We start from the raw sequence: 26,618 nt of genomic DNA, 5'->3' as shown, positions 1-26,618 counted from the left end.
GAAACGCTAGTTCAGAAACCAAGCAGAGAAACACGATTATATATGAGTTGATCACTGTAACAACCACTGTTGAAAATTAAGAAGCTTGGACTCCAATGTCACTTAACTAGTGACTATGGGGAAAGATGCAGAAGTTCTCTGGAAGTTAAACAGCAGCTGAAACTATAGCATCTAACAATATGATAAAACTTCTAAATGTTTTAAACTACAGAATAAAACAAGTCAAAAAAAGCAACAGTCCAAAGATCTAAAATTACAGCAACACATTTGAAACAATAAAAAGGCTTCATTTCCATAAGGATGGCTGAGAAGCCTTGAAAGGCTTCACAGTCAGGCGATTTGTCCAAAGCATGATATTTTGGCTATTTAAGAACTTAGATTTTAAAAGATCTTCAGCTTTGCCTTTCTCAGGACCAGTTTATGCAAGAGGAAATACTTGTTCTTCCTTCTGCTTTCTTTAGGTTATCTTTCTGAACGTAAGCATATAAAAAGCTACCTTTATATTGAGCCATACCAATGTTCCAATTAGTGTGGGACTATACCCCAGAAGGAATTCTCGAATAAGAGGTATTTTTCTTAGCTAATGTCTGTCAAATTAATAATTGTTCTATTCAAAAAGGTGTGTGCAGTCTTTACTTCCCCAGGTACAGATACATTATATTTACATAGTTCTTTCAAGAAAAAACCATGCTGCAAGAAACTGCAAGTGAAGATACCACAGGTCTCACCATGATGAATAGTATTCTGTGTTGATAATACTGTATATTCTGTGATACCAGAAATTCTCATAGCTTCTGGTTCATTAGTAAGAAACTATCTTTACGGGAATGCTTGAAGACAAGCAAAAAAAGGGAGGGCTATCATGAGAGAAGCATGTGAGTGGAGCATGTTTAAAGTTCTGCCTTTGCCCCATTGAGCAATGACAAAAAAGAGCAAGCGAAGGATACAGATCAAGCTGATACAGTTGAGGTTGCAGTTCACACGGTGCTTTCTGACTCAACGTAGTGGCTTATTACTGCCAAATGTCGTATTTCTGCCACATACTGCATGTTCTAAGTGATCACATGAAAGGAAAAAATGATTACATCACATAATCTGTTTTTCTCTGACTACCAGTGTGCCTGAGCTTTGGGTGACTTGAACCTTTTCAAAATTATACAGATACACTTTACAAAGCACAACTTCCACACCCTGACTTGTTCATCTGGATAGAAACATGGTCTGTCAATTCCACCCTCTCCTAATTGTCAGATTCTGATACTGTTGTGTCTTCATATGTACTTGTAAAGAAATTATGGGGAGACCAGTCAAGAAAAAAACTTTTAAAAATGAACCATTTTCATACCTCAATGTATACTTTAAATAATGCCCACTTTCAAACCTCAACAAATGTTTTAAATGGTGTATGCAAACATCTGCATACACTCCGAGGTCCCAAACATTTCTCAAATTTGGTTTTTAGCCATGGATAGCCCTCCAAGGTATCACTTGGGCACTCTGAAGGGCCTATCAGCGGCTATCAAAATGAGGATTGTAAAAAGCTGCCTTTGCAATCTCTGAAAAATGCAAGGTAAAAAATGGCAGAGATGCTGTGGTAAGTCCAAAAATATTTTTTTTTAACCCTCACAATCATGGAGAATGGCCACTGTCAGTTGCCCAAAAGTGCTGCTTGAAAATTTGTGGAGTTGATGATACTGGCAGGCACCTGAGCAAGTCTGGCAAGAGCTACAAATAAAATCTGGCACTCTTACAAAATTACTGGCAGCTATCCTAGTGCCCATAATGACTGGAACTGTTCTGAGCTTTTTATCAGAGGGTCTACATGAGCTCATTTGCCTCGCCAACTACTAAATTAACATCCTGGTCTAATGCAAGTAATCCTGTTGTGAAGGTGCAAGAGAAGAAAACCTTGAATTTAAAGGTATGTCACCAGGCCTGGTATTGTTTTCTCAGTAGCTTTTTTATAACATTGCACAGGGATTACAAACGTTACATGTCTCCGTAAAAGTATTATCAATCCAGTCTTGATTTAGAAGGAAATAAACTGCTATTTGTTCCAACTAAAGCAACAAGTTTAACCTACTGAATCATTCCATAGATTGCAACTTTCACTTAACCAGTGCAGAGGGCAATGACTTGATTTCCATGATTCCAAAGCATGGTCTGAAGGCACATAATGGTCAAATATACATCATGCAAACGCACCCTGGATATAAGCAATAGATTCTGTGTTGTTCACAGAGCAACTTACAACGCACCAACAGGCCTACAATGGGTTGTCCCAGCCATCCTTCATCCTTGGTTCTTTGTCGTGGCCTCTGTGCTGCGCCTGCGCAGTGCCCTTGGCCGGAAGATTGCAAGCTAATGGTTTTTGGCAGGAAAAGCTCCGCTCCCCCTCCCCCATAGCCTATAAAGAGCGGAGCGTCTGCCATTTTGTTCAGTCTTTGTGACCGCCGTTCACTGTGCCTCATGCCGCTTTCGCTCTTGCTCTGACCGTTGCTTGTCTAACTTGTTCTTCTTCTCGATTGTTCTCCTAGTTGTTATAGCCCCGGTATTTCTTCTAGTTCTTGTTAGTTCCTCTGCTTCATATAGTTCTTGCAGTTTTCTCTATCGTTCTACCTTTCTTTCAATCTTCTATCAAAAAAAAAAAAAACCCAAAAATATATACTTACCCTCTGCACTATCTCTCTTTTTTTCCGTTTCTTGCGATGGCACAGCGAGCGGCTTTCCACAAATGCGTGGAGTGCGGGTCAAAAATGTCTCCAACTGACCCGCGTGAACTATGCCTCCTCTGCTTGGGGGAGGGGCATAGGACCGATAAATGCTCTCACTGCCTGGCCTTCTCTAAGCAGGCCAGGAAGAATCATGAGAATCGCCTCCAGAGGCTCCTATGGGATCGGACTCTCATGCAGTCCAACCCGCTTGTTGCTGCTCCAAAGCCTGGCTCCGCTTCAGTGGCCCCACACCTCATGCCCTACTATGGTGGTTCCGCCTGCTTCTCCCAAGAAGAAGCACGAGAAGCGTAAGCATGCCAAACCTGACAAATCAGCAGGCCATAAGAAGGCCAGGAAGGACAAGGCTCCTAAATCTTCCAAGAAACCAAAGGATCCGGAGCATCCTCGACACCGGGACTCGGATTCGATGGCCCCCTCAGTACCGGCGGCACTTACCGTACTGACTCCACCTGACCTGGTGCTTCAGGAGGCTGTGAGGGTTGCCCCTCAAGGGTCCCCTCGTTGTGTGGCTGACCTTCCTGCTGGGCCTCTTCCAACTCTGCAAAGAGGCTCAATTTCTGATGGGGAAATTCAGGACTCCCCCCCCCCCCAGGGCTAGGTTGCCCACGCTTATGCCCGCAGCCACAATGGAGGCGGATGTGGAGGTGTCCCCACCTAGGAGCTGGAGGAGTCGCTCCATGGAGCAGCACTCGGAGGGATGGCGTCGTCCATACTATCACGCCTGGAGCAATCCACTCGCCGTCAGGTACTATCCTGCTCCTAGAGTTCAGTCTTCGCCACCGTCCCGCGACCGCCCACAGTCTTCGGACCCGAGGCATGCATCCCCGATACCTCTTTGGGATGGAAGTAGCCGCTCCTTCTCCCCAGCGGAGTCCTCCTCATCAGCTCCTCCGTATTACGGTGCTGACTCTGATGATTCGGAGGTCAATTCAACCTCCCCGGATGTCGCTGTGACCTCCCAGGGCCCTGCGTCACTGAATGAATCGCATGTCTCCTTTGCGGAGCTGATGTCCTGGCTTGTCCAGTCCCTCGACATCGACACCGTCCAGCATCTGGGACCGACTATGGACAAGTTTTACGACGTTGTCCACGGGGAACAGTCCACATCGGTCATCCAGCCGCTGATCACCACCTTACGACAAGCAATGATGCAGCCCTGGGACTTGCCCTCTCACCCTCAACCCACGTCTCAGAGGTATGAATCCATGTACCAGGTTCAGGAGGAGGATATCCCCTTCCTCCTCCGCCACCCCAAGCCGAACTCGGTTGTGGTGGAGTCCTCCCAGGGCAGAGAGGCAAGAGGTCACACTGCACCAAGGGACAAGGAGGGCCAAAAGATTGACTCCCTGGCCAGGCGAGTCTACACTGCTTCAGGCCTAGGGCTGCATATCTCAAATTACGAGGCGACATTGGCGAGGTATCAATACTTCATCATGCAATGCCTCCACAACGTCGCCTTGACCCTTCCGGACCACCAGGGTGACCTGGCCAAGGTCCTCATCAAGGAGGCGATGCAGGTTGCTGTCCAACAGTTGTCCACAGCCAGGCACCATGTGGACATGGACTCGAGGGCCTTGGTTGGTGCTGTTTCACTCCGGAGACACGCCTGGCTAAGAAATTGTAAGTTCCCGGAGGAGACTAAACATCGGATAGAGGAAATGCCCTTCGACAGGTCCAGGCTCTTCCACTCGTGCACTGACCACAAATTGAAGAAGCTGCATGAATCCCACATGACGGCACGCAGGATGGAGATACAGACCCAGACCAGGCGTAAGTGGTCATGGACTTGTCCATCTTATAGGCAGTCCTACCAGCCTAGACAGCAGCCCCAGCACAGACAGCAGCAGCAACAGCAGCGCCACCGTCCACAGCCCCAGCAACGCTATCAGCAGGGCCACCGCCGCGTCAATGATAGGAGACAGCGTTGACAGGACTGGCGAACCTTTCCTCTGCCCTTTTCCATACCCACCCCATCTCATCTGGGGATTGGCTCCGAAGCCGACTCCCCATTTGGGAGACCATTACATCTGATCGGTGGGTACTGTCCATCATTCAGCATGACTATCGGATAGAATTTGACGTCATTCCTCCTTCAAGTCCAATCCGGTTTACATCATGCTCGCCAGTACTACTCGATGAAATACAACAACTTCTTCGTAAAGGAGCGATTCATCCAGTAACCCCACCTGACAAACTCCACAGATTCTATTCCAGATATTTTATGGTCCCGAAACAGGACGGTGGTCTACATCCGATTTTGGACTTACATAATCTGAATCGATTTATTGTGACGAAAAAGTTTCGAATGACCACCCTTCAAAATATTTTGCCACTGCTAAGGAAAGAGGATTGGTTCGCCTCATTGGACTTGAAGGACGCCTATTTCCACATTTCAATCCACCCGAGTTATAGGCATTTCCTTCACTTTGCTGTTGTACCCCATTTCTACGAATTTACAGTTTTACCTTTTGGACTGGCCACTGCTCCGAGAGTGTTCACCAAATGTATGTCCCCTGTCTGCGCATTTCTACGCCTCCAAGGCATACAAATTTACCCGTATCTTGATGGTTGGCTGCTAGTGTCGCAATCTAGGGAAGGACTCCTCGCATCCATCTGTACAACCTGTGCCTTGTTGGACGATCTGGGCCTACGCATTAATACTGAGAAATCTTCTCTTCTTCCAGTGCAGATGCTTACCTTCATTGGAGCCCGCCTGGATTCAACTTTGGAGAAAGCCTTCCTTCCTCGGGACAGACAACAGGTTCTTGCTCACCACACCCATCGAATGTGACAAGATGGGATGGTCCCGGCAAAGTCCATCCAGAGGCTCCTGGGGCATATGGCTTCCTCGGTTGCAGTGGTGCCACACGCCAGACTTCGACTCTGTCCGTTACAACTCCTCTTCAACAAGATGTTCCACCCACAGAGAGACCCACCGTCGAAATTGATTCGAATCTCATCCTCCGTGCTCCATTCTCTGCTCTGGTGGTTGGTACCAGCCAATTTGACTGTTGGGGTTCCCTTCAGGCCACGGGGTCCTTTGATGACCCTCGGTACCGATGCATCTCTTCTGGGATGGGGAGCGATATGCTCCGGTCTATACACCCAAGGCATGTGGAATCGTCAAGATCCAGTCACCCCACAGAGACTTTCCAAGTGGATAGTCCATACTATCACCTTGTCCTACCAACTGGCTAAGATTGATTTACCTACAGCCCCTCGAAGCCATTCGACTAGAGCTGTTGCAGCCTCATCTGCCTTTGCATCAGGGGTCCCGATTGATGATGTACGCCGAGCTGCTACTTGGGCGAACCCTTGCACTTTCGCCAGACATTATCGTCTAGACGTTCGGGCTCGGCAGGATTGCTCCTTTGGCAGAGCTGTTCTTTCATCTATTCTTCATTGAGGACACCTCCCCTCCTCCTTTTATGGTAAGCTTGTTAATCTACCCATATGTGTGATGCGCAGAGGCCACGACGAAGAAAAGCAGGTTGCTTACCTGTAACTGATGTTCTTCGAGTGGCCATCTGTGCAGTCACACAACCCACCCGCCAGCCCCGCTTGGTGTCAGTGAGTGGACATATCGTTGGTACCAAAATTTTTCCCTTTTTTCATGGTACCAATCTTTTTTCCTATCTCATACTTGCAAGTTTTCCACATGGGGGCGTACGTTCGGTCGTCAAAGACTGAACAAAATGGCGGACGCTCCGCTCTTTATAGGCTATGGGGGAGGGGGAGCGGAGCTTTTACCACCAAAAACCGTTAGCTTGCAATCATCCGGCCAAGGGCACTGTGCAGGCGCAGCACCCATATGTATGACTGCACAGATGGCCACTTGAAGAACATCAGTTACAGGTAAGCAACCTGCTTTTCTCCAACTGATATCCCAGTGTCCTTTGGGGGACAGCCTGTCTGCCCCCCCCCATTGTTTGCTATTATTGTTTTTCTTTATTCAGAGCCTCAGAAATGCATGATTGGAGTCTTTTTTCTTGTCCCATAAAATTGTGCAGTTATGGGTGCAATTTTTTGTTGCTGGTAGGAGTTAAGTTTCCTTTTGCGAGTACATTGTTGCAGTTCTTCAAGATGTGCAGTCTTGCCCAGTCAATTGCCTTGTATGTTGTAGCTGTCAAAGGGATTCAGGAAGTCGAATTGGTAACATCCAAGAAAATCAGCAAAGCAAGACCGCATATAGGTTAATTTGCTCTCAGTTGCACAGATCCAACTGCCAAGTTGGCAGCTGAAAAGCACCAAAAGTGGAGAGAGGAGTGGCAAAGGTAGGTGCACCTAAAGTTGTGGAGACAGTTTTCCCCATTAGGAAATATGCTTCCAATTTGAAGGGCTGAAGTGGCAATGCAGTAACTGCCAACTGAGAAAGAAGAAAACCAGTATTTCTCCTTTCCAAACCAGTGTTGAAATGGTAAAGAAGAGCCTCTTCAGCAGTAAAAATCAAGAGAACTGCATTGCCAAATGGGTGATATTGCCCCTCCCTTTTGGTGCACTTTCTCTCGCCAATTTTCTTCTACTTTTTGCCAGTGCTTTTCATCTGACAACTCAGCAACGGTTCCCTGACAACTGTGTACAAATTAGCCTATGCTTTGTCAGTTTCCATATTTCTTCTCTTACCTACTCCAGTTCCTGGTTCCTTTTTTGTAATTTTTTGTCTCCCTTTGATGGCTGAAACATCCAAGGAAATTGACCAGGCAAGATGACAAATGCCAGGCAGCCACTGGTGATAGCAAGAGTGAGAACATGAAGAATAGCAGGGACTTTTTGACACTCTTGCTGAGCTGCTTGCTAGCCAGTCCCTGTTCGGTGACAGTGCGCTCTGTGAATGGACAAGACATGGTTGTCAGGGAGGCTGGTTGCTTAATAAAATAAAATGCACCCTATGGAAAGCATTCTGAATTCAGGTGACACTACAATGACTTCAGCTAGTTACCCATTACAGGTTGTCAGGTCATGTGAACCCAACCAGTGACCTGCTAAGCAGGTCCAAGTCTGAGAGTCTGCCCTGGAATTCCACCATGGAATAGAACTCCCTATATTGATAAATTCAAGCTTACTGCATGGACAGCCACCATCAGACTGAAACAAGGATCAGAAACTGCTGTGACTAAGGGACCTGCTTCATGGAAGCTAGGCTAAGGAAATGGGAGTAGGGAAAATCCATTAAAATGTGTGTGGGACATTGGAGACTTTAAAGAAATTTTTCAATATATTCATTTTCACCCCATTGAAAGAACAAAAGCTTGGATGTCAAATTAGAAGAATATTAATTTAGTGAATAATTATGAAGTGTTTGCATGCTTGTGAACCATGGTGGTGGTAAATTTTCTCTCTGAAAAGCGCTAATTGTCTGATGTGGCCTGTTGTAGCCAAATCAGCTGCTTCTGGTCAGGGTGGGTCATCCTGCCCCACTCAAGATAACAGCCAGGAGCAGCACTTTCTGCTCTGTGAAAATGTGGGACAGCAACAGTTCTTAATAGATTATAAAATAGTTCCACTCCACAGTAAGAAAGTGAAGAGCAAACTAGGAACATTAAATGCATGTATGACTGTAATGTGCCTTGTTTTTTTCTTTAAAAGGCAGTAGGCAAATACTTTGCATTTGTAGACAGAGCCCTATACAATTTAGGACCATGTAACCATAAAGGTTATATGGGGCAGCAGATGGCACAATGATTTAAACCGCTGAGCTGCTGGGCTGGCTGATTGAAAGGTTGACAGTTCAAATCCACGCAACAGGGTGAGCTCCCATCGCTCTGTCCCAGCTCCTGCCAACCTTGCAGTTCGAAAGCATGCAATCGCAAATAGATAAAAAGGTACCACTTTGGTGGGAAGGTAACAGTGTTCTATGCACCTCAGTGTTTAGTCACGCCGGCCACATGACCATGGAGACTGTCTGCAGACAAATGCTGGCTCCCTTGGCTAGGAAATGGAGATGAGCAATGCCCCCTAGAGTCAGACATGACTGGACTGTAATGTCATAGGGAAATCTTTACCTTTACCTTTTTAACCATAAAGAAACATCACCTGCTATACTAACTTCCTAGGCCACCACAGTCTTCAGGGAAAGCCCTGCTGTAGTACCACTGCTGACAGGTTTCTGTTGGCAGTGGTGCAAAGATGAGCTTTCCTTCCCGTGTACCCACCCTGTGGAATGATCTCCTCTGAGAGGTACATCAGATCTCAAATGCTGCCATTTTTAACATTAGTTGAAAATGTATCTTTTCACTTTAGCTTCCCACCATCCACCATCCAGAGATTAACGTCTCTGTTAATCTCTAAGATTTCAGCTGTGTGTTTAAATCACACAGTAGTAACCCTGTTGTGTATTTATTACATTTTTGTGTTTAAACCATTTCAGGATTTGTGCAAATGATAAGCAGTACAGAAATATTGCTAGTAAATAAATTCTGAGTACTCTATTATTTAAGTGTGGTGCTGAACTAGTAAGTAGGCTGTTGCATCCAATTAGATTTCTTTGACTCAAGCTTGAGGAAGTACTTCCTCTAGTTACCTTCCAAAGTGAAACTACCTTGAAGTTATTTCAGTTGTTTGCTTGATGAAGCTAGGCCTTCTGGAATAATTCTGTCCAAATTTAGACACAGATCCTCCCTGGATTTGGGCACAGGACTTTAAGAATCGACCTCAACAGCAAGTTAGTAGTGCTATTTCCCAGCATTTTTTTTTTCATACAGTGCCATTACTCATTTCACAGCTACTCAATGTCATACCATATTACCAAATAAAGACAACAGGATTTGCCCTTCTCTCTATATATATGTGTGTGTGTGTGTGTGTGTACATATATATAGGGTTGGTTTAAATGCTGATGATTCAGGACTGGTTTGCATGTTCCATCTATCATGTAACATGATAAATTACTCCTCATGGGACTTTCACAATAATTCAGATCAGGCAATTTCCCTCTCACCCCTCACCATTCAACTACAAGCCACTTTTATTGGCCCCTTGTGGCAAAGTGGAAAACACCTGGTCCAGAATGATACATGCCGTGAATTTGCAGGAGCTTATCATTTCAAAGCCAGTTCTGGATTTATTTTAGAAAGAAATACAGGGTGTAAATGCTTAAATCCAAGTGATGTCAGCTTGTGACAGCATGTGATTTTAAGAGCATAAAAACAATCCTGCTGCATTAGTCCAAAAGCCCACGTAGTCCAAGGCTCTGTTCCCACAGGGTCCAAACAGATTTCACAACTGAAATTTCACCAGTAGGACACAACAAACACAAATACACACATAAGTTCCCCTGCAACTGGTATCCCAATTCCTCTGATCTCTCGGAGTTGTATACAGGCATTATGACTAGTAGCCATTAAACCAGTCCTGATTTCTTCTTGTTGACAAACTGAAAAACTGCTTCACTTACTATCTCTAAAGGTTGCATCAAATGATTGCTTGTCAGGTTGCTTCAGCTCCCGGGATAACAGATGGTTTCATTACTGATGCTATTTGAAATGCTGCTCTGCTGGCAGTTTTCATCACGCAGGCTCTTCCGTGACTCAGCTGGACCACACTCCCTCCAGCTGTGAAAGCCGCTCTTTCTGCCTGCAGCTCGGTATGGGACAAATATGGAACAGGCCTTCATGTGCATGAAGTACTTTCCCTGAAGCAACATACCTTTATCCACGTTCCCTCTGGAAATGTTACTGCATTGAAACAGACACGTGGTTGCCTCAAAACGCACTGCTCCTGTCTAAGTGGAACCTCTGTTTCTCCGTCCATAATACATACGCTTTCTTCCCTGAAGGGCCTAAGGTGTTTTGTCATGGACTGGCAACGTTCTGAGAAAACAATCATCTTTCCTTTGCATAAAGCCATGGAAATAGAAGCTAATGAACCAGGAGAGACAACTGAAGGAAGGTGTTCCAGAAAAAGAGGTATCCCTTGCTTCACCGAGAATGCCATCACACTTCCTCTCATCGGGTAGGCAGAAGCAGCTTCCTGCTTCTCCACTCTGGCCTTTCACAGTTTAGGCGAGAGATCACATGACTACCGAAAGTAATCCTCTGCACAAATGCTGCTTGTCGCAGTTCGGTGTATTGCCAGCATCTGGGTGCATTCAGCCACAGGGATCACATACGAGGCCTCGTCCAGGCACTCATTTTTACCTCCCTACCTCAGGTACTTTAGGAGAGGCTGCGTTGCACATATGCTGAGGGGGGCGTGTTTTTAAGTGGCTGGCTTCAATTCCACAGTACAGTGTGCACAGCTACAATTCACCACAGAGTTAGGCCTGTTTAAAGCCAGCCAGGACAATGCTTTTGTGGTGAATGACCTAAGAATGCTTCCAATTGCGAGTTTCGGTTATGGCGCAGATATAACAGGGTGAAACTGGGTAACTGGCCTTACCGAAGGCACTTTGCATGTAATGAATTGGAGCCAACATAACCATTTCACAGATGAAATGTCTAAACAGGTCAATAGCTTAAGTTCTCTGGGCAGTGAACAACAGTTAATACATACAATAAAAATAATATAAAATAAAACAACAGCTCAGCATCATAAAATTAGCAAAATCATTTGGCTGGCCTTCCAGATTCACAGTAAATGTTAGAAATATTCTGACATTTCTCATCAATCTCTGAAAATTTCACTGGAATTATTTCCATGTTATCTCTCAATTGCAGTCTAGAAGCACAAGTATCTCACTTAACAACAGATTCTCTTAAACAAAAATGCCAGCAGCCTGACTCTTAAAGAACTATTTCTGGCTTAAGCTGCTTGGATTCTAGCAGGCTGCACTGCACTTCCGTTAGCTACACGGAACCCAAAGCATGTCTGGAATGCTGGCCCATGTATCTCATTTTACTTCTGTTCATCGTACATATTTTATCTTGGTGCATTCAGAACCTGACAGTATTTTCACTTGTTTAATTAAGAAAAGGATAGCATATCACAGGACAAAATTAAAGGCATTTTTCAAGTGTTATTTCTGCTTTGAACTGTTCAAAATTTGTGGCAAAATTTGTGGCATTGATAGTTACCATTTTATACATGTCTGAGCTCTCTGTATGAAGATTAATTCTGAGTGAATGGCTGTGCATAACATCCTTCAGAAACTAGTTTGCCACTTTAGTACCAAGTTCATTGTGTAAGTAAAGACAGTCGCTAGAAGACAGGGGTCCATTCACACAACACCCTGACTTATTCTTAGCTCCACAATTAACCCCAGTACATGCAGGATGCAAACAGCTGCCATTTTGAAGCAGCCACCTCTAATTGGTTTCATCGGTGGTTGCAGCATATTATGTAAATCTGGCCATCGTGGGCTTACATGAATACACACACTTAACCAAGTTACTACTTGAGGGTTGAGTGTTAGTTGTTTAACAATTAACCCATAATGGCCAGGTTTGTGTGTCTCACTGCAATGCCAAATCTCACGTATAGGTGGTCTGCATATTCAAAACTGAAGCTGCACACACAACAGCTTATTGTGATTTAAGTACATAACTAATGCACAGTGGCTGCTGTAACATGAGAACCAGGTCAGAGCATGAGCTGGAGGTTCCTGTGCTATCACTGGTACTTCTCCCCTATGTTAGATGCTTGTGGTTCCATTATTTCTCTGTCCTTCCATGTGGGATGGCCATAGGTCCTATTTTACAAAGGATAGTCCTCTTTTTGAAAATGTCCCTTATTTTAAGTGTCCAGCACATGTCTACTTTATAAAAAGCACCATAATAATGGGACAATAGGGAATGGCCATGAAATTGCCTGTGAACAGTTAGCACTTGAATGACAGACTGCAAAGACACAGGTCATAGTCTTCCATAGTTTGGTGAGATGTGCTAATTTCTAATTGATTACAGTAATTATTTCTAAATTTGGATATACATATATAAGCTGCTGTTGTTATGTGCCCTCAAGTTGTCTCTGACTGCTTCTAGGGAAAGCTCTGTCTTGATTTGATCCATGAACAAATTGTTCGTCTTTCTGTTTGTTCTGGTTATTTGCAAAGCTCTCCTCCGGCACTATGGAGGAGAATGTCTCAGTTTTGAATGCACCAATTTTCTTTCTGTCAGCTTTCCTCCCTGTCCAGCTTTTACACCCATACATTGTGATTGGGAATGCAATAATTTGGATGATCTCAGCCTTGGTCTCCAGTAAAATGTCCTTAAATTTGATTATCTTTTCTAGTTCTGTCATTACTATCTTTCCAAATCTCAGTCTTCTTCAAATCTCTTGGCTGCATTCTCCCTCTATATAAGAATTATCAAATGCAAATTAAAGTTTCTGTATTCTTCTCTGGTGAAGGATTTCCTCTTTTTTTTGGAAGATGTACAGATTGCTACTGTACATCTGTAGCAATTTGTTTAAGAAATTTCCTTCCTGCTTTGCATTATAAAATAACCCTAAAGTGCAAGCAATAGAACATAGTAAAATATTACAGCATTCACCAAACATAGTCAAACAGCAAGAAGAGTAACAAATGAATAGATTATACTAGAGTGAGCAGCTTGTGGTCTTCCAGTTGTTTTGACCTATAACTCCTATCATCCCTCCCACCCTGCCTGTGTTGCCTAACACTGATGGGGGATGCAGCCCAAACTTTTGGGAGGACCACAAGTTCCCCACCCCTGGTTTACACAAGGGAAATTGGTGAGCAACAGATGGACACTTCAAAAACCTTAAATGTGCATCTGGCTTGGTTGAGTTATGGTCTTACACATTCTTATCCAGATGACGGTGACTAAAATGGATGATTGTGAATATTACTTATATTTTGAATTTTATGAATATTACACTGTCCTAAAAGAAATAACAAATATCCTCAGTACCTTTTTTGTTTCTGTTTTAAGAGTGTATATTTTGTTCAAGGTAGTGGTCTGACCAATATTTGTTCAAACTCTTTCAAACTAGGGAAGTGGCTAGTACTATATGTTATCAACTGCAGAACAAGTCTGCTAAATCATGGTTTGACATTCTGTGCTCCACTTACAAAACTGTTGCAACCAGTTCTAAAAAATGGTCAAACAAGTGTAGGGTGAATGTTTAGCAGTGGGAGGAGGAATGGGAAGGAAGTAACTTGAAAAGCAATTACAACATGTTTTTTATTGGCAGGAAAATAAGATTTATCTCAGGCTGGCTGGTGGAATAAATAACTAGTTGATTAAACAAAGAGAAGATACTACAGGGGAGGGTGGGTTGCATGTGATTTGCTCAACTGGGGTAAGAGGAAAGGAATGAAAAGGGAAGATTTAGCAAGAACAAGTTTCTGAATGACGGTGGTGTGACAAACACACTGGAATGTGGACTTGCTGACCATCCTGACCTAGACTGAAAGATTACAGCCTGTCATATGCATTAGAAGTTGCTACTTCTTGCAGCGGTACAAAAATGGGTTTTCTCCTGTGGATGTATAAAGGTGTGAATGCTCTGCTTTTAAGATGTTCCTTCAATCACAAGAGGACTGTACATTTTCTTTAAAATATACATGAAAAATCTGCTATCCATTTATATTCAGCCACAGAGAGCTTTTCAAGCCACAGCTTTCCCTAATGGCAAAAATGAGAAAACTGAGGCTGTCATACTTCAGACACATCATGAGAAGGGAAGATTCCCTGAAGAAGACAGTCATGTTAAGGAAAGTTGAAGGCAAAAGATGAAAGGGAAGACCAGATAGGAGTTGGACTGAAGCCACAAACGAAGCCACAGCTTGGAACTTGGAAGAGCTAAATGGAGCTGTCAGGGGCAAGACATTCATAGGGTCATCATAAGTGGGAGATGACTTGACAGCACACATAACAACAGCAGCAACAACAAAAAGCTTTAAACAGCTGCAACAGTTGCAATTAAAAATTGGCAAATCTGCTGAGTAAGCTTAAAGTGACAATACAGTTATGATGGTATGCAAAGCCAAACCTTGGTGGATGATGTGGATGATGACAAGATCTTATCCTCACTACCTGCATTTCACAGTACTTATCAGCAGAACATATCCAGTTAGATACAATATGTATTGTCCCAAAGAGGTGTCCACCCCCAGAACAAACTGTGCTTCAGGGAACCATGTGGTTCAAGGGAGCTGTGCGCCCTACAGAAAGTTTAAGAAAATTCTACAATGTTTGCCAAGGGACATCTGTACAAGTCCATGTAGAAAAGATTCCCCAAAGATAGGAAAAACCCAAATGGACATACGGAATGGTATGTATTAGCCTCAAGGATTATGCAAACAATGAAACCAAAATATTTGAAATTACATTTAAAAGTTACAAAGTAGGCAGGACTGTTCTGGACCATGGGTGATTTGGCCTTATGTGTCCTCTTTCTTTTTTGGTGATTCTTAAATGGTCACCCTAGTTGGAATTATCCTGGAGGTCTGAATGTATTTGACTTTGGTTGAATGGAGACTGGGAGCGGCTGACTCACTCCAGCATGAAGTAATGGTCACACACACAAAGACATTCTTGTAAGCGAGTTACTTTGGCCATCACTACCTAAGAGAGGATTGCACCCGCTAACTGGCTCTTTTGCCCTTTTTCGTTGGAACTCGTCCACGGTTGTGCTCTACTGGGTATCAGCCCAGAAGCACCCTAGGAAAATGAAGATGATGGGTGCAACTGGAGGTTTCCTCACATTGGGCCTGTCCTGACCTGTGCCAGGTGTTTTTGCTTTGTTTTTCAATAGGAGAAGGTGTGTCTGGTGGATAAAGTATAGCTGTGCTGTCCTTTGGTGGTCCTTCAGCTGTGGGACCGCAGACCTGCATCCTAACCCTTACAGTACCACTAGCCACTTTTTGTGATGCTCAGATGATGTAATAAGCTTTTAAAGTAAATAAAAACCTCTGAACTCCGAGTTACAGCTGGAGGAGGGATGGGAAACAAAGCAGGAGTGTGAGAACATGGCCTGCTGGATTTGTTCTCACCATCAAACCCATGATAACTTGAACTCAGCCAATGACAAGCCTGGAAAATGGACCAAGAATATTGAACCATACTTGCTATATATAAAAATTCTATAGCATTCATGGAATGCAGTTAGAATAGCATATGATATTTATCATGTATATGACATTATATACACCTGAGTGAGAATAGGTCTCATCGAACTCAATGGTTGTGCTTCTGGGTAGAGGTATATAAGATTGCACTGTTAGTTAATTGGAAAGAATCACAGGGGCAATCTGCTGATTTGTTTCCCACCAGGAGGGCTGTAAATGAGATCAGTTAAAAATAGATTAAGTCTAAATGGAATAGATAAGCAAGCTTTTGTGGTGGGAGGACACATCCTCAAAGATTGTAAGTTCCACCTTCTCCTGCAAAACAAAAGCACAGGAGCTCTGCTCTCTTTTGCATCTGGCCAACTAAAGTAAAGTCTACAGGACTTCCCTTGTGCAGGCCAGACAAGCCCTTCATTACATCACTCTGCTGTTTCCCTGTTTGCTTGTCTGTCCAAACTTGTGACCAGAAGGGTTATCAATATGCAAAAATGGAAGCTTTACAGTCAAGCTGGAATGATGCCTCTGATTCCAAGGGCAACTTCTCCAAGATAAGATATCTTGTAAGACCTGAATTTCTAAACAACTGCTTTGCTCTAGGGCCCTTGAGCAAATTAATTTTAAATCAGGTGACTGGGCGCATGCTGACTGAAGAGACAGCTCCCACCCACTCCCCCCTCTCGGGACACCATGAGAGTACTGGGGAGGGGAGGGAAACAGGAGAGTGCCCGCAACGGGTGCTGCCAGCCACTGCGCTTAACTAAAAGGGCTGGCTGAAGGAGTGGGTGGTGGGCAACAAGAAGTCTCTTCTCAGCTGCTGCCAGAACAGTCAGGAGGAGCCTGCAGGGATGATCCCAGGCATTGCTTGCAGGCAACTCCTCTGTGCCAGAATCTGAGCCATGTTCTGCTGGACCTCTTCTGGGGGGTGGGGGGACTCAGGAGAATGAGGTACCCCCACCCCACTGCTTGCCACAGCAGCTGCTCAGCAGCCACCACAGCAATCAATATGGGTAGATTCTTCTGGGCTTCCTCTAGGAAAGACCAAGCAGAACATGCCTTGTGCCCCCACCTGCTGCCACAATTGCAACAGTGGGTGGGGTGCTTTGCGAGACCTCCTCTGGGGGACATTGAGAAGACTGTGCCTGGTAGCCACATTGCTCAAATGACAGCTGCAGTGAGCAACAGGGAAGTGAACCAGCTGATGTCCACCATGCACTGTATTGTCAAGCCCTTAGCAGAGCGTGTGGAGGTGGCACTCATTGGGCAAGAGAACCACCACTGCACACCGCTTCATCAAGCCCAAGAGAGGCAGGCAGAGATGGTGCCAGTGGCAGAGACCAGTGACAGCTGCCCAAAGTGCCAGTTGAGTAGTTTGGGCTGGCATTGGAACTGCTTGACCAGAGCGGAAAGACCTTCTGCCATGCTTGCTAAGCAGCTTTAAGTTTCAAGGCTTCACCTGGACTTGTCATCCCAGTTCAGATGATGCAGCAAGTCCAGGCATGGCTACAAATCCTACAATGGGCCATGGCTTCTTGGGGCAGCTTTGTAGTCACAATGAAACCATTCTGTATTGGTGGGTGACACATTCAGACAACATGGTAAGCTACGATGGTTCTGAAGCCACCATGGCTTAGCATGTAATGCAAACCTAGTCAGTGTGTAAAAGCCAACCAACACTTTTTTAGTTTAGTGGAGTTGTGTCCTGTTTGCACTCGCACTTGAGGTAAGAATCATGTGAAGGACAACACCTTGTGAAAGTTTATTTCCAATCATGCTTATAGCAAAGTTTTTTTCACCTCAATCAACAAACCCATTTGTTCCCGCTTCCTGCCTCTCTACTAATCTAACAGCTATCTGTAGAAAAAACTATATAAAGTAATAGGTTTCAAACACCTGTCCATGAAAATTTGTGCATGAAACATGCAGCTGGCTGTTGCACGATAGATTTCAAAGGCTCATATAATTGGACAGGGGAAGGAGAGTTTTCACCCCAAACCACAGCACTAGCAACAGCACCTGGAAAACAAGCAGGCAGCTGGTCTGATGATCTCTGCAGTTTATTCTGCTCCATTCTACAACAATGGAAGCCAAAACTGGTGATGGAGGAAAGAGGGCAGGCAGAGCTGTTGTGGTTTTTGTCTTAAATGATGCACTGCCAGTCCACCTGCTCCCTCTTTAGCTGACTGGGACATTGATTTTAGCCATATTGTTTAACCATATTCTGTTTTAATATCCAGAGAGTTTACTCTTAATCTTATTTGCAGTCTTATTGTCAAAGATCATTAGAGTTGCCATTTTGCAGTTGGAAAACCGAGGTTAAAACATAGTGACTTGTCATTGGGTCAGATAGATCAAATGTGGGTTAGCCAAGATTTCAGTACAAATATATCTGATCAAGAGTCTTGTTAACTGGATCACACTTATTTTTGCCTCTAAATACTAGAATAGTACCAACCATCAGGGGCAAAACCCAAACCTGTCTTCCCTTCCACCTTAACACTACTTTGTAACTGTTCACAGTATAGAGAAATACGGAACATTGGTGTGCAGGGCATACAACAGCAACTGGGGGGAAATTTGGCAACCTTAACTGTACATGTCTTCTACTTAGATTTTCCAATGCATTTTTTAAGGAAATGGCTGTTTGGCAGCTTCCTAAAAATATTTGGTGCAAAACTAGATGAGAGCAAGGTTATACAGCAGTTTGCTATAAATCAAAGGTATTTTTCCCCTCACCTCATATGCTGTTCTATATTCTATTCCTCTTTGGGGTGTATGTCATGAGGAAACCATGTGGGACATCATTAACTCATATGCTGAGGCTTTGCTTGCTTTTAATTTAAAAAGGCTCATCAGGGTTGCAATTTGAAATGAGGCTAAATCCTGGAGGATGGGGATCCTGTAAGGTTAAGCTGTAGGCTGTGGCCCCGAGTCAGACTTTCATTTTAGAAATTGGGTGATTCTGTTCATGAATCTCCAGCATCATATCCAATTTGGTCTCAGGCCTGTAGACTTGTATTAATGGCATGTGGCCATCCAACATCTTTCAACATATTGCAGTAACTGTGGAACAAGGAGAGCTGGACTTGATTTTATGTCATGTTATATTCCCTTTACATCCACATATGATAAGGTACAAACTTGTAAAATTGTCAGCAGACTATTAAATGCTTGATGCAAGTTGCTCAGAAAGAGGTTACTTGAATCATTCATATATACATACATACATACATACATACATACATATATTTACCTGGAAGTAAATCCTGCTTAGTTGGACAGAGTTAATAATCATGTAGTCCAATTCCATGCATGCTTATTTGGAAGCAAATTCCAATTTGGTTCCATTTGACTGACTACCAAACAATGGACTCAGTTTTAGCTGGCTGAGTCCATATAAAAGTGGCCTTTGCTTAGCTAGCTAACAAACATTTTATAAAGCTAACAAAAACAGATGATACATGTCAGTGCTCCTGTGGAAATAAATACATTTTAAAAAGCCATTTCACACATGCAGTGGAAGACACTCACCAGATGGGAAATGATACTGTTATGTCCTTTGCCTTGGACCAGCCATTTTCCTTTTTGCAATTTTCCATTCATAAAGTTCATTTTAATTTGGGGATGAGAGAAGGTAAATTTCTTCATTTGTTTATGAGTGGAGTTACAGATATCAACATTAACATATGGTAAGTAATGTAAGACTACATCCTTCATAATTACTAGTAGTTGAAAGTCCAGTTCCTATCAATGGGACTTTCCAATTAAGAATAGCATAGAATTGCACTGCACAATTCAAAGCTCAGGAAACTAAACACAAGCTACTGTAATATTATTGTGGCATAACTTTATACAAGGAGATCACTTGTGGTTCTGAATGCTTGAATTCAGATGAAGGGAGCAGAGATGGATAGCATACAGCCCTCTGCATATGGGCAGCCTGCAAATTCCATTAGCTCAGCAGTCACCATGGCCAGTGGTGATACTCTTGGCAGCGGGGCTATTATGAAACACATGATTTCCTTCCAATGCTGCTTTTTGTTTTGGTCCTAGAAGCCCAGCCAAAAAAAGGTTTCCTTATCCTGGGCTATACTACCACATGGAAGCTATCTCCTACCCACCAGCGTCAGGTAAACAAAATATCATCCATATTCCATCCTCCACAGTCATGTGCAGACATCAAAGGATTGGAATTCACAAACTGTTGCATGATTAGTCCCAGCTTCACCATCCAGCAAATCAAGAGCTGGAGAGGCTGGGAAGATTTAAAGCCACCCTTCCAGCTGAGAAACAAGGCAGAGGCATTCAGGAAAAACCAAGAGTGACTGTTGCTTTCATTCCCAGCAAGGTAAGTATGGGAGTCCATTTGGGAGTTAAGAGACTGCTAGCTTTTGTGTCATGGATTTGAAGGTAATGGTTGGGGGATTTGCCTCTAGATTTCCCCCCAGATCCTAGTGAGGTTGGAGGTTGTCCTTTACCTGTAAAAGGTGAATTTCCTGGGATCCCAAGAAGCTCTTGCAAGCCCCTCAATGTCCCCCAGGTTACTCTGCCCCACCAAAAGGCTGCCCTTGATATCATGCATCATTGGAGAAGAGGAGCTGCCCCCAACCACAAACAACCTTATTCAAGACCTGAAGTCCCTCTTACTGGTATATAATCCTAGCCCGTGCCTTGAGTGCTAGCTCTGACACAAAGTTTCTTAACAACAGCTTGACAAGCACTGCATTTCTTTGCAGTTTGCACAGCCTCCCAGGCAGGACTGAATTGCTCCTATCATTTCTCTCCCACTTTGATTGGAGGAGGGAATCTCTGTTTGATCAAATCTTTTTTCTCACTCTTCCAAAGATCTCATCATGAACTTTTATCTGTGCATATTGGCCTTAAGTGTGGAGGCGTGCTTTGCTGCTCCAAGCCTAGACCCTGCTTTGAATGACCACTGGCAGCTTTGGAAAACATGGCATGGCAAGGCGTACCATGACGTGAGTGAGTGGCACTACCTGTGACCTGCGGCACAGAAGTGAAATGTATTTCAAAACTGTGTGGAAGACAAACTGTTCTGAATCTTTCATTACTGGGTTTTCCTCTTTAGCTCTCTAAACTAATGTACTGATATATGTTTATGTTTGCATGCATAGGTATATATAAAACACATATTTAGGGCAAAATATATGTTTTATATATACATATTAGAGCAACCTAATAGGTAATGTGCGCAATAAAGCAAATTGAACAACCTTATTTTGATCTGCAGTAGTGGCCCACAATAGTTCTAGATATCAGATTAGCGTTTTGTTGATGCAAAACACACCTGATATGACTCTTTCCATTTCACTGATATGATTACTTTGGTACACAGGCAACTATTTCCTTCTTTAACTGTCCTGTAGGTAAGAAAACAAATATAACAAAACAAAAACAGCTGTAAACCATGGTGTTCAAAGCTTTTGTCATCATTTGTGTTCTAATCATATTTATTGTAATCCATGACTTGGTGTAATTTTTCAGCAGAGTTCATTCTCTTCTGCTGGAGGACACATGATGATGCATAATGCATGTGTCTTCTTGCCTTTTCTTATACCTTAGAGGGAAGACCAGAGAAGAATGACCTGGGAAAAGAACTTGAAGATGATTGAATTGCACAACCTGGAACACAGCCTAGGCAAGCACAGCTACAGACTAGGCATGAATCAGTTTGGAGACATGGTAGGCATAAGCAGAGCTGTGAGGCTGCGTCTGCCTAATCACTTTGATGTCACACTGACTTATTTCCTCTTTCTTTAGACAAATGAAGAGTTTAGGCAAGTGATGAATGGCTTCAAATACACCAAAACAGAAAGGAAATACACAGGATCAAATTTCCTTAAGCCAAACTTCTTGACAGCTCCCAATTCTGTTGACTGGAGGGAAAATGGATATGTAACTCCTGTAAAGAACCAAGTATGTGTCTGGAGTTTGCATTTCATAAACGACTGTGCATTTACTTGCAAACCATCTTCTGAATTTAGAGCTAAAATGAAGAATTAACTTCAGGGATTCTATTATTTCAGCCTTGGCTGCTAGCTCCTGTTCTCTCACTAGGACCAGGAAATGGAGCCTTGGGAGAGGGTTCTGTCTGCTGAGGCTGCCAACCAATTTGCTGGCATTGCTCTCTGTGAGTCTGCTGCTGCTGCAGCTGACTGGTTCTAGCCTCTGCCTAGAGAGTTGAAATAAATCAAATAAGATGAGACTCCAAAGTGCAACAGGAAAAGATCTAATTACTAAATTCAGGAAACCAGTCAGCAAAAGAAACCATCTTACAGGAGGGCAGTTTGGACACTTGAATCTAACATAGGAGACAAAAGACAGGATGGCAATCTTGGGGGGGGGGGGGAGATAACACAATGTGCTGCTAGCATTTGCTTCCATTACTAAGCCAAAGGTACTGTGGGAATCTACATCATCATGACTCGGCTGGTTTCAAACAAATTCATTTCCACCCATTTGAACCCAGGGACAGTGTGGCTCTTGCTGGGCCTTCAGTGCAACTGGATCCCTCGAAGGACAGCACTTCCGCAAAACCGGCAAGCTGGTCTCTTTGAGTGAACAAAACCTGATGGACTGCTCCTGGCGTGAAGGCAACCACGGCTGTAATGGGGGCCTTGTGGATCAGGCTTTCCAGTACGTAATGGACAATGGTGGCATTGATTCAGAGGAATCCTACCCATATGTTGCAAAGGTAACGTGGCTTCTTCACTAGCTGTTTCTTCTGTATTTGTTCTCTGCAAACTTACCATTCCTGTTAGTCTGTTTGACAGATTTACCAGGTTGGCAGAAGGAAGTTCCAGAAAACCAGGAAAGCTAATTCCAGAAAACCATGCACACATCAGATTTTCATTGGTTGAAGAGATTTTGCTGCTAATGTATTGAGTTGTCAGTGCAACAAACTGAAATGGAAAACAAATGTCATTTATTTTTTCACTGTTGATTTGAATGAGTTTGAGATACTTTAAGAGCAGTCATGCTTAGCTAAACTGGACTGGATTTATGCCATCAAAATTCAGTATGCATAATGCACATATTTCTTATAACAAATCAGTGAAGCAGTACAGATTGAGACAAGATCAAGTATTTCCAATGTCTGCATTTGTTTCTTCTAGTCTTACTAACAGCTACAGGTTTGTGTAAAGCCATGGAATTTTCGTGGTTCTAAACACCACTCAAACAGGAAGGTTCACATATTTTAATAAGACAATCTTGTTGTTGTGAGCCACCCTGAGGCTTCGGCGAATGGGGCGGCATAGAAGCTTGCTAAATAAATAAATAAATAAATAAATAAATAAAATATATTTATATCAATCATTCCAAACCTGGTGGCCTCCAGTCCCTGTAAATTTCAGTTCCCACAATTCCCAGTCACTGTAACCCAAACAAATATGGCTCCCATGGTGGAGAAAGCAGGCTTCTATTTTCCTAGGTGTTTTTAATCCCAGCGACAAGTCAGAAAATAATACAACTTCTTAAATGTACTGGAATGGCTGTTACTAAATATGCTTAGCAATCCTCACTTCTTACGAATTCTGACATTAAAATCCATAAATGACTTTGGAGTGGAAAAGCAGGATTTTAAATTTATTTTTCCCAAAATTCTGTATACTGGAGGAAGCCAATGTCTTAGGAACTTTTCAAATGGCCCTAAGAGCAAAATAACTATTTCTGAATGTGGCAAATGCAGGAGGTCACACTCTCTCTGCTGCTCCTGCTTAATAAAGGGAACTGCAACACTGTTTTGGTCAAATGGCAATTTACGTAATGGCCAGGGTCTTTTCATTGCATTTTGCCTTGGCTTTACATTGCACACAATGTAAAAACAAGGAGGGCTATGGTAAGACCTGAAGGAAGTATTATGTGGCAGTCAGATATTAATCACTGTGTGAATCCAGGAGCCTATTTGGACCTTGTGCAACTTTTATGCTGTTTCTAACTGTATATTAGACTCAATTTTATCACTTTTTGTGTAGCCCCTAGAAGCTGGCAGTTATTGGTTGACACAGAAATTGGGTTGGCTAATAGCCAACAGAAACCTTTCTTTAAGAGGACGACAAACTAGCCCAGTACCTTCTTCAGGTGGGAGGGCAGGTGTTCTCTTTGTTCACAACTTGAAACCTTTGTGATTGCTCTGTAGCCATATTTCTTTTCTGCAAGTTCAAAAAAAATTTTGGGGACTAGAAAAAGAGGATGGGCTGATGCATTCCTAAGTGTCAGTGGTTCAGCCATAAAGGGTGTTCCTTTTTGCCAAAAATGGAGTATTGATTTTGCATGGGCTAGCTCATTAATTTCCTGAATTTTGAAGCTACATTCGTAACTAAAATGTTGTCTGTCTTTTAAGGATCAAGCAGGATGCTTGTACAACCCTGAATACAACTCGGCTAATGACACTGGTTTTGTGAACATCCCATGGAGGGATGAAAGGGCTCTCATGAATGCAGTAGCTACAGTTGGACCCATCTCTGTGAGCATTGATGCCGGTCACGCCTCTTTCCAGTTCTATGAGTCAGGTAAGAACTGCTCGAACACCTTCTTAGGGACACCATTGAATAGAACAACATTCTCCTATTCTGTTCCCTCCAAATGTACTGGGTTACAGTTCCCGTGATTTACTAATGGCTAGGGATAATGGAAGCTATAGTCCTAGCACAGCCAGAGAACACTGGGTGTAAGGCTAGAAAGGGCACTATGCACCTGGATTTCCATATAAGGAACCTGTGTAAAGGATTGAAAATATTCATGCTTGAAGTGGTGCCTCTGCTGCATGCTTATACTAGATTACTATGCAATGTATGAAAGTCAATTAGCTGCTTGTCATTCCTAGACAAAGTGCTGCCCCCATTCAGAGCTCCACAAGCTTTAGCTGGCTTTGCTGGTTATTTGTGGGTCATTGTCCCACCACCCGCACTCCTGAGTTCTTAATGCACATCAGAAGTGGACTTGATGCATATCAGGAGTGGAAGTCTGTCTGTCTGCTGCAAAGGAAACATTTGAAGGAAACCAGCACTTGCCCTCTGAGATGCAGGCTGGCAACATGGACTAGGACACTTCCCAGTCTTACCCAAAATTCCACAAGAGGTGAATTAGGCTCCATCTGACGCAGGCTGGATCTTTTCTCTCTTTGCACACAGCTTTTTGCAGAAGCATCGCCACTCTCCTGGAGCTGCTTCTGCCTCCTATTAAGCCCACATAAAGAGAGAACCCTCCCCTCCAGTGTCTTCTCTCTGCAAGTCATGGGAAACTGAACTGATTGTTCCCACTGCACAGTGATGAAGAAATGTGTTTGTGCCCACTTATCTCATTGGGTGAGGCAAGATTAGGCCAGTATTTACCTTATGGCACATATCAAAGAAGTTGGGGAGGGTTGGAAGAGAATTTCGTCAAACCCTGGAGAGAATTCATCACTGAACATGTGTGGCACTGACCCATATATACCAATGTACCGGTTCTTCCTATGGGGTTCACATATTATATAAGATTGGATAGTTTGGGCCACACTTGATAGAAAATTGCCAGAGAGCATGTGCAGCACACACACCAAAACCCCTGCTCTTCCTATGGGTTTTCATGTGGGATATAAGACTAGATACTTTGGACCAAACACAACTTCTCTGCTTCTAGGTATTTATTATGAACCAGAATGTAGTAGCCAGGCATTGGATCATGCTGTTCTTGTTGTTGGTTATGGCTCTGAGGGTGCAGAAGAAAACAACAAGTATTGGATTGTCAAAAACAGGTATTTCTGAGCTTTGTACAGCTTTTAACAACAATTCCTGCTCAGGCTTGTAATATAATAGAAAGATTGATTATAGAATGGATTGGGAAGAAGAAAGTCAGCAGTGAATTGCTCACTGATAGATGGGAAACAGGTGGTACAACATCTCAGTTTCCTTAAGTTCCTTGAGAGAAGCCAGTGTGTACTTCCTTCAACTTTGCAATCCTGGCGCAAAAAGGACTGGAGGAAACTTCAGATGTTAGAGTGTTGTTTTTCTTCAGATCTTTGTGTGTGTGTGTGCATGTGCGTGAGAGAGAGAGAGAGAGAGCACTTGTGTTCAGATTGTTATATCTAAACGTTAATGCTGGGTGTTGTTGGTTTTCTTCCAGCTGGAGTGAAAATTGGGGTGACCAAGGCTATATCTTGATGGCTAAAGACAGAGATAACCACTGTGGAATAGCCACAGATGCCAGCTATCCTCTAGTATAACTCTGAAGAAGAAGGAATCACTGAAAAAGCTGCCACAGTCAAATCTGAGGAAAGACATTCTAACATTTTCTCGCCTGAAAGAAAGGGAGTTAAAACTGACATGTTACCAATGCATATGGTTTTATCTCTTTCTTCCCAGATCTGTAACACTGTGTGTTTAAATCCTGAATCTCTTGATGTTTATATGATAGTGCTATAGGCCTTCATTTTTAAGTCAAAAGTAAATGTTGCTTACACAGTGATATTCCAGTCTGTCTAAATCAGTCTTCAGTCTTTTTTTTTAAGCAAGTTGCACAGAGTTCCAGGTTTCCAAACAAACATTTCAGCATCTCCCTTTGTACTCAGCATCAAATCACATGTTTTGTTTCTAAAGCAGTGAAGCTGTTTCTGAAAACCCTTTTTCAGGCAGGGACAATTCTCTGAAAGGAAAGTGAGAGGCTGATGCCTTTCCCTAGGAATGGAAATTAGCCATGCTGACTTCTCCCTTTGGGAAAGTTAATGGAACATTGGAAACAACAACAGCCTCCACTGTGGTAAAAGTAATGTACTCAGTTTAAACTAATAGAACTATGGTCACACTAATGGGTTGTCTTAAAGTAGATTATAGTATGATTATGTATTAAATTTCTTTACCAAATGATACATGTGAACATTCTTATAGAAATTCAAAAAGATTCCATTTCAGAGG

The 26,618-nt window shown here is 43.2% G+C and overlaps 1 protein-coding gene across 3 annotated transcripts; it reads left to right on the top strand.

The window, feature by feature from the left end:
• Window positions 1-1,888: 1,888 nt before the first annotated feature.
• On the top strand, window positions 1,889-26,172 carry LOC123031569 (procathepsin L-like). Of its 3 annotated transcripts, none has more exons than XM_044446707.1 (8): window positions 1,889-1,921; window positions 20,548-20,681; window positions 21,286-21,405; window positions 21,484-21,639; window positions 22,193-22,417; window positions 24,068-24,236; window positions 25,348-25,462; window positions 25,831-26,172. In XM_044446707.1, the coding sequence occupies exons 2-8, from the start codon at window positions 20,556-20,558 to the stop codon at window positions 25,928-25,930; spliced, it is 1,011 nt and encodes a 336-aa protein (XP_044302642.1). In that variant the 5' UTR covers window positions 1,889-1,921; window positions 20,548-20,555; the 3' UTR covers window positions 25,931-26,172. The 3 variants fall into 3 exon arrangements, with proteins under 3 accessions (XP_044302642.1, XP_044302641.1, XP_044302643.1); XM_044446706.1 differs by lacking the exon at window positions 1,889-1,921 and adding an exon at window positions 19,952-20,050; XM_044446708.1 differs by lacking the exons at window positions 1,889-1,921; window positions 25,348-25,462 and adding an exon at window positions 19,952-20,050.
• The last annotated feature ends 446 nt before the right edge of the window (window positions 26,173-26,618 follow it).

This window comes from Varanus komodoensis, unplaced genomic scaffold, assembly GCF_004798865.1.
Source record: "Varanus komodoensis strain SLA01 unplaced genomic scaffold, ASM479886v1 scaffold5, whole genome shotgun sequence".
In the NCBI taxonomy this organism is placed as follows: Eukaryota; Metazoa; Chordata; class Lepidosauria; order Squamata; family Varanidae; genus Varanus; species Varanus komodoensis.
Note: the sequence above shows the minus strand (reverse complement) of the source record. Positions and strands in the feature narration are given on the sequence as shown.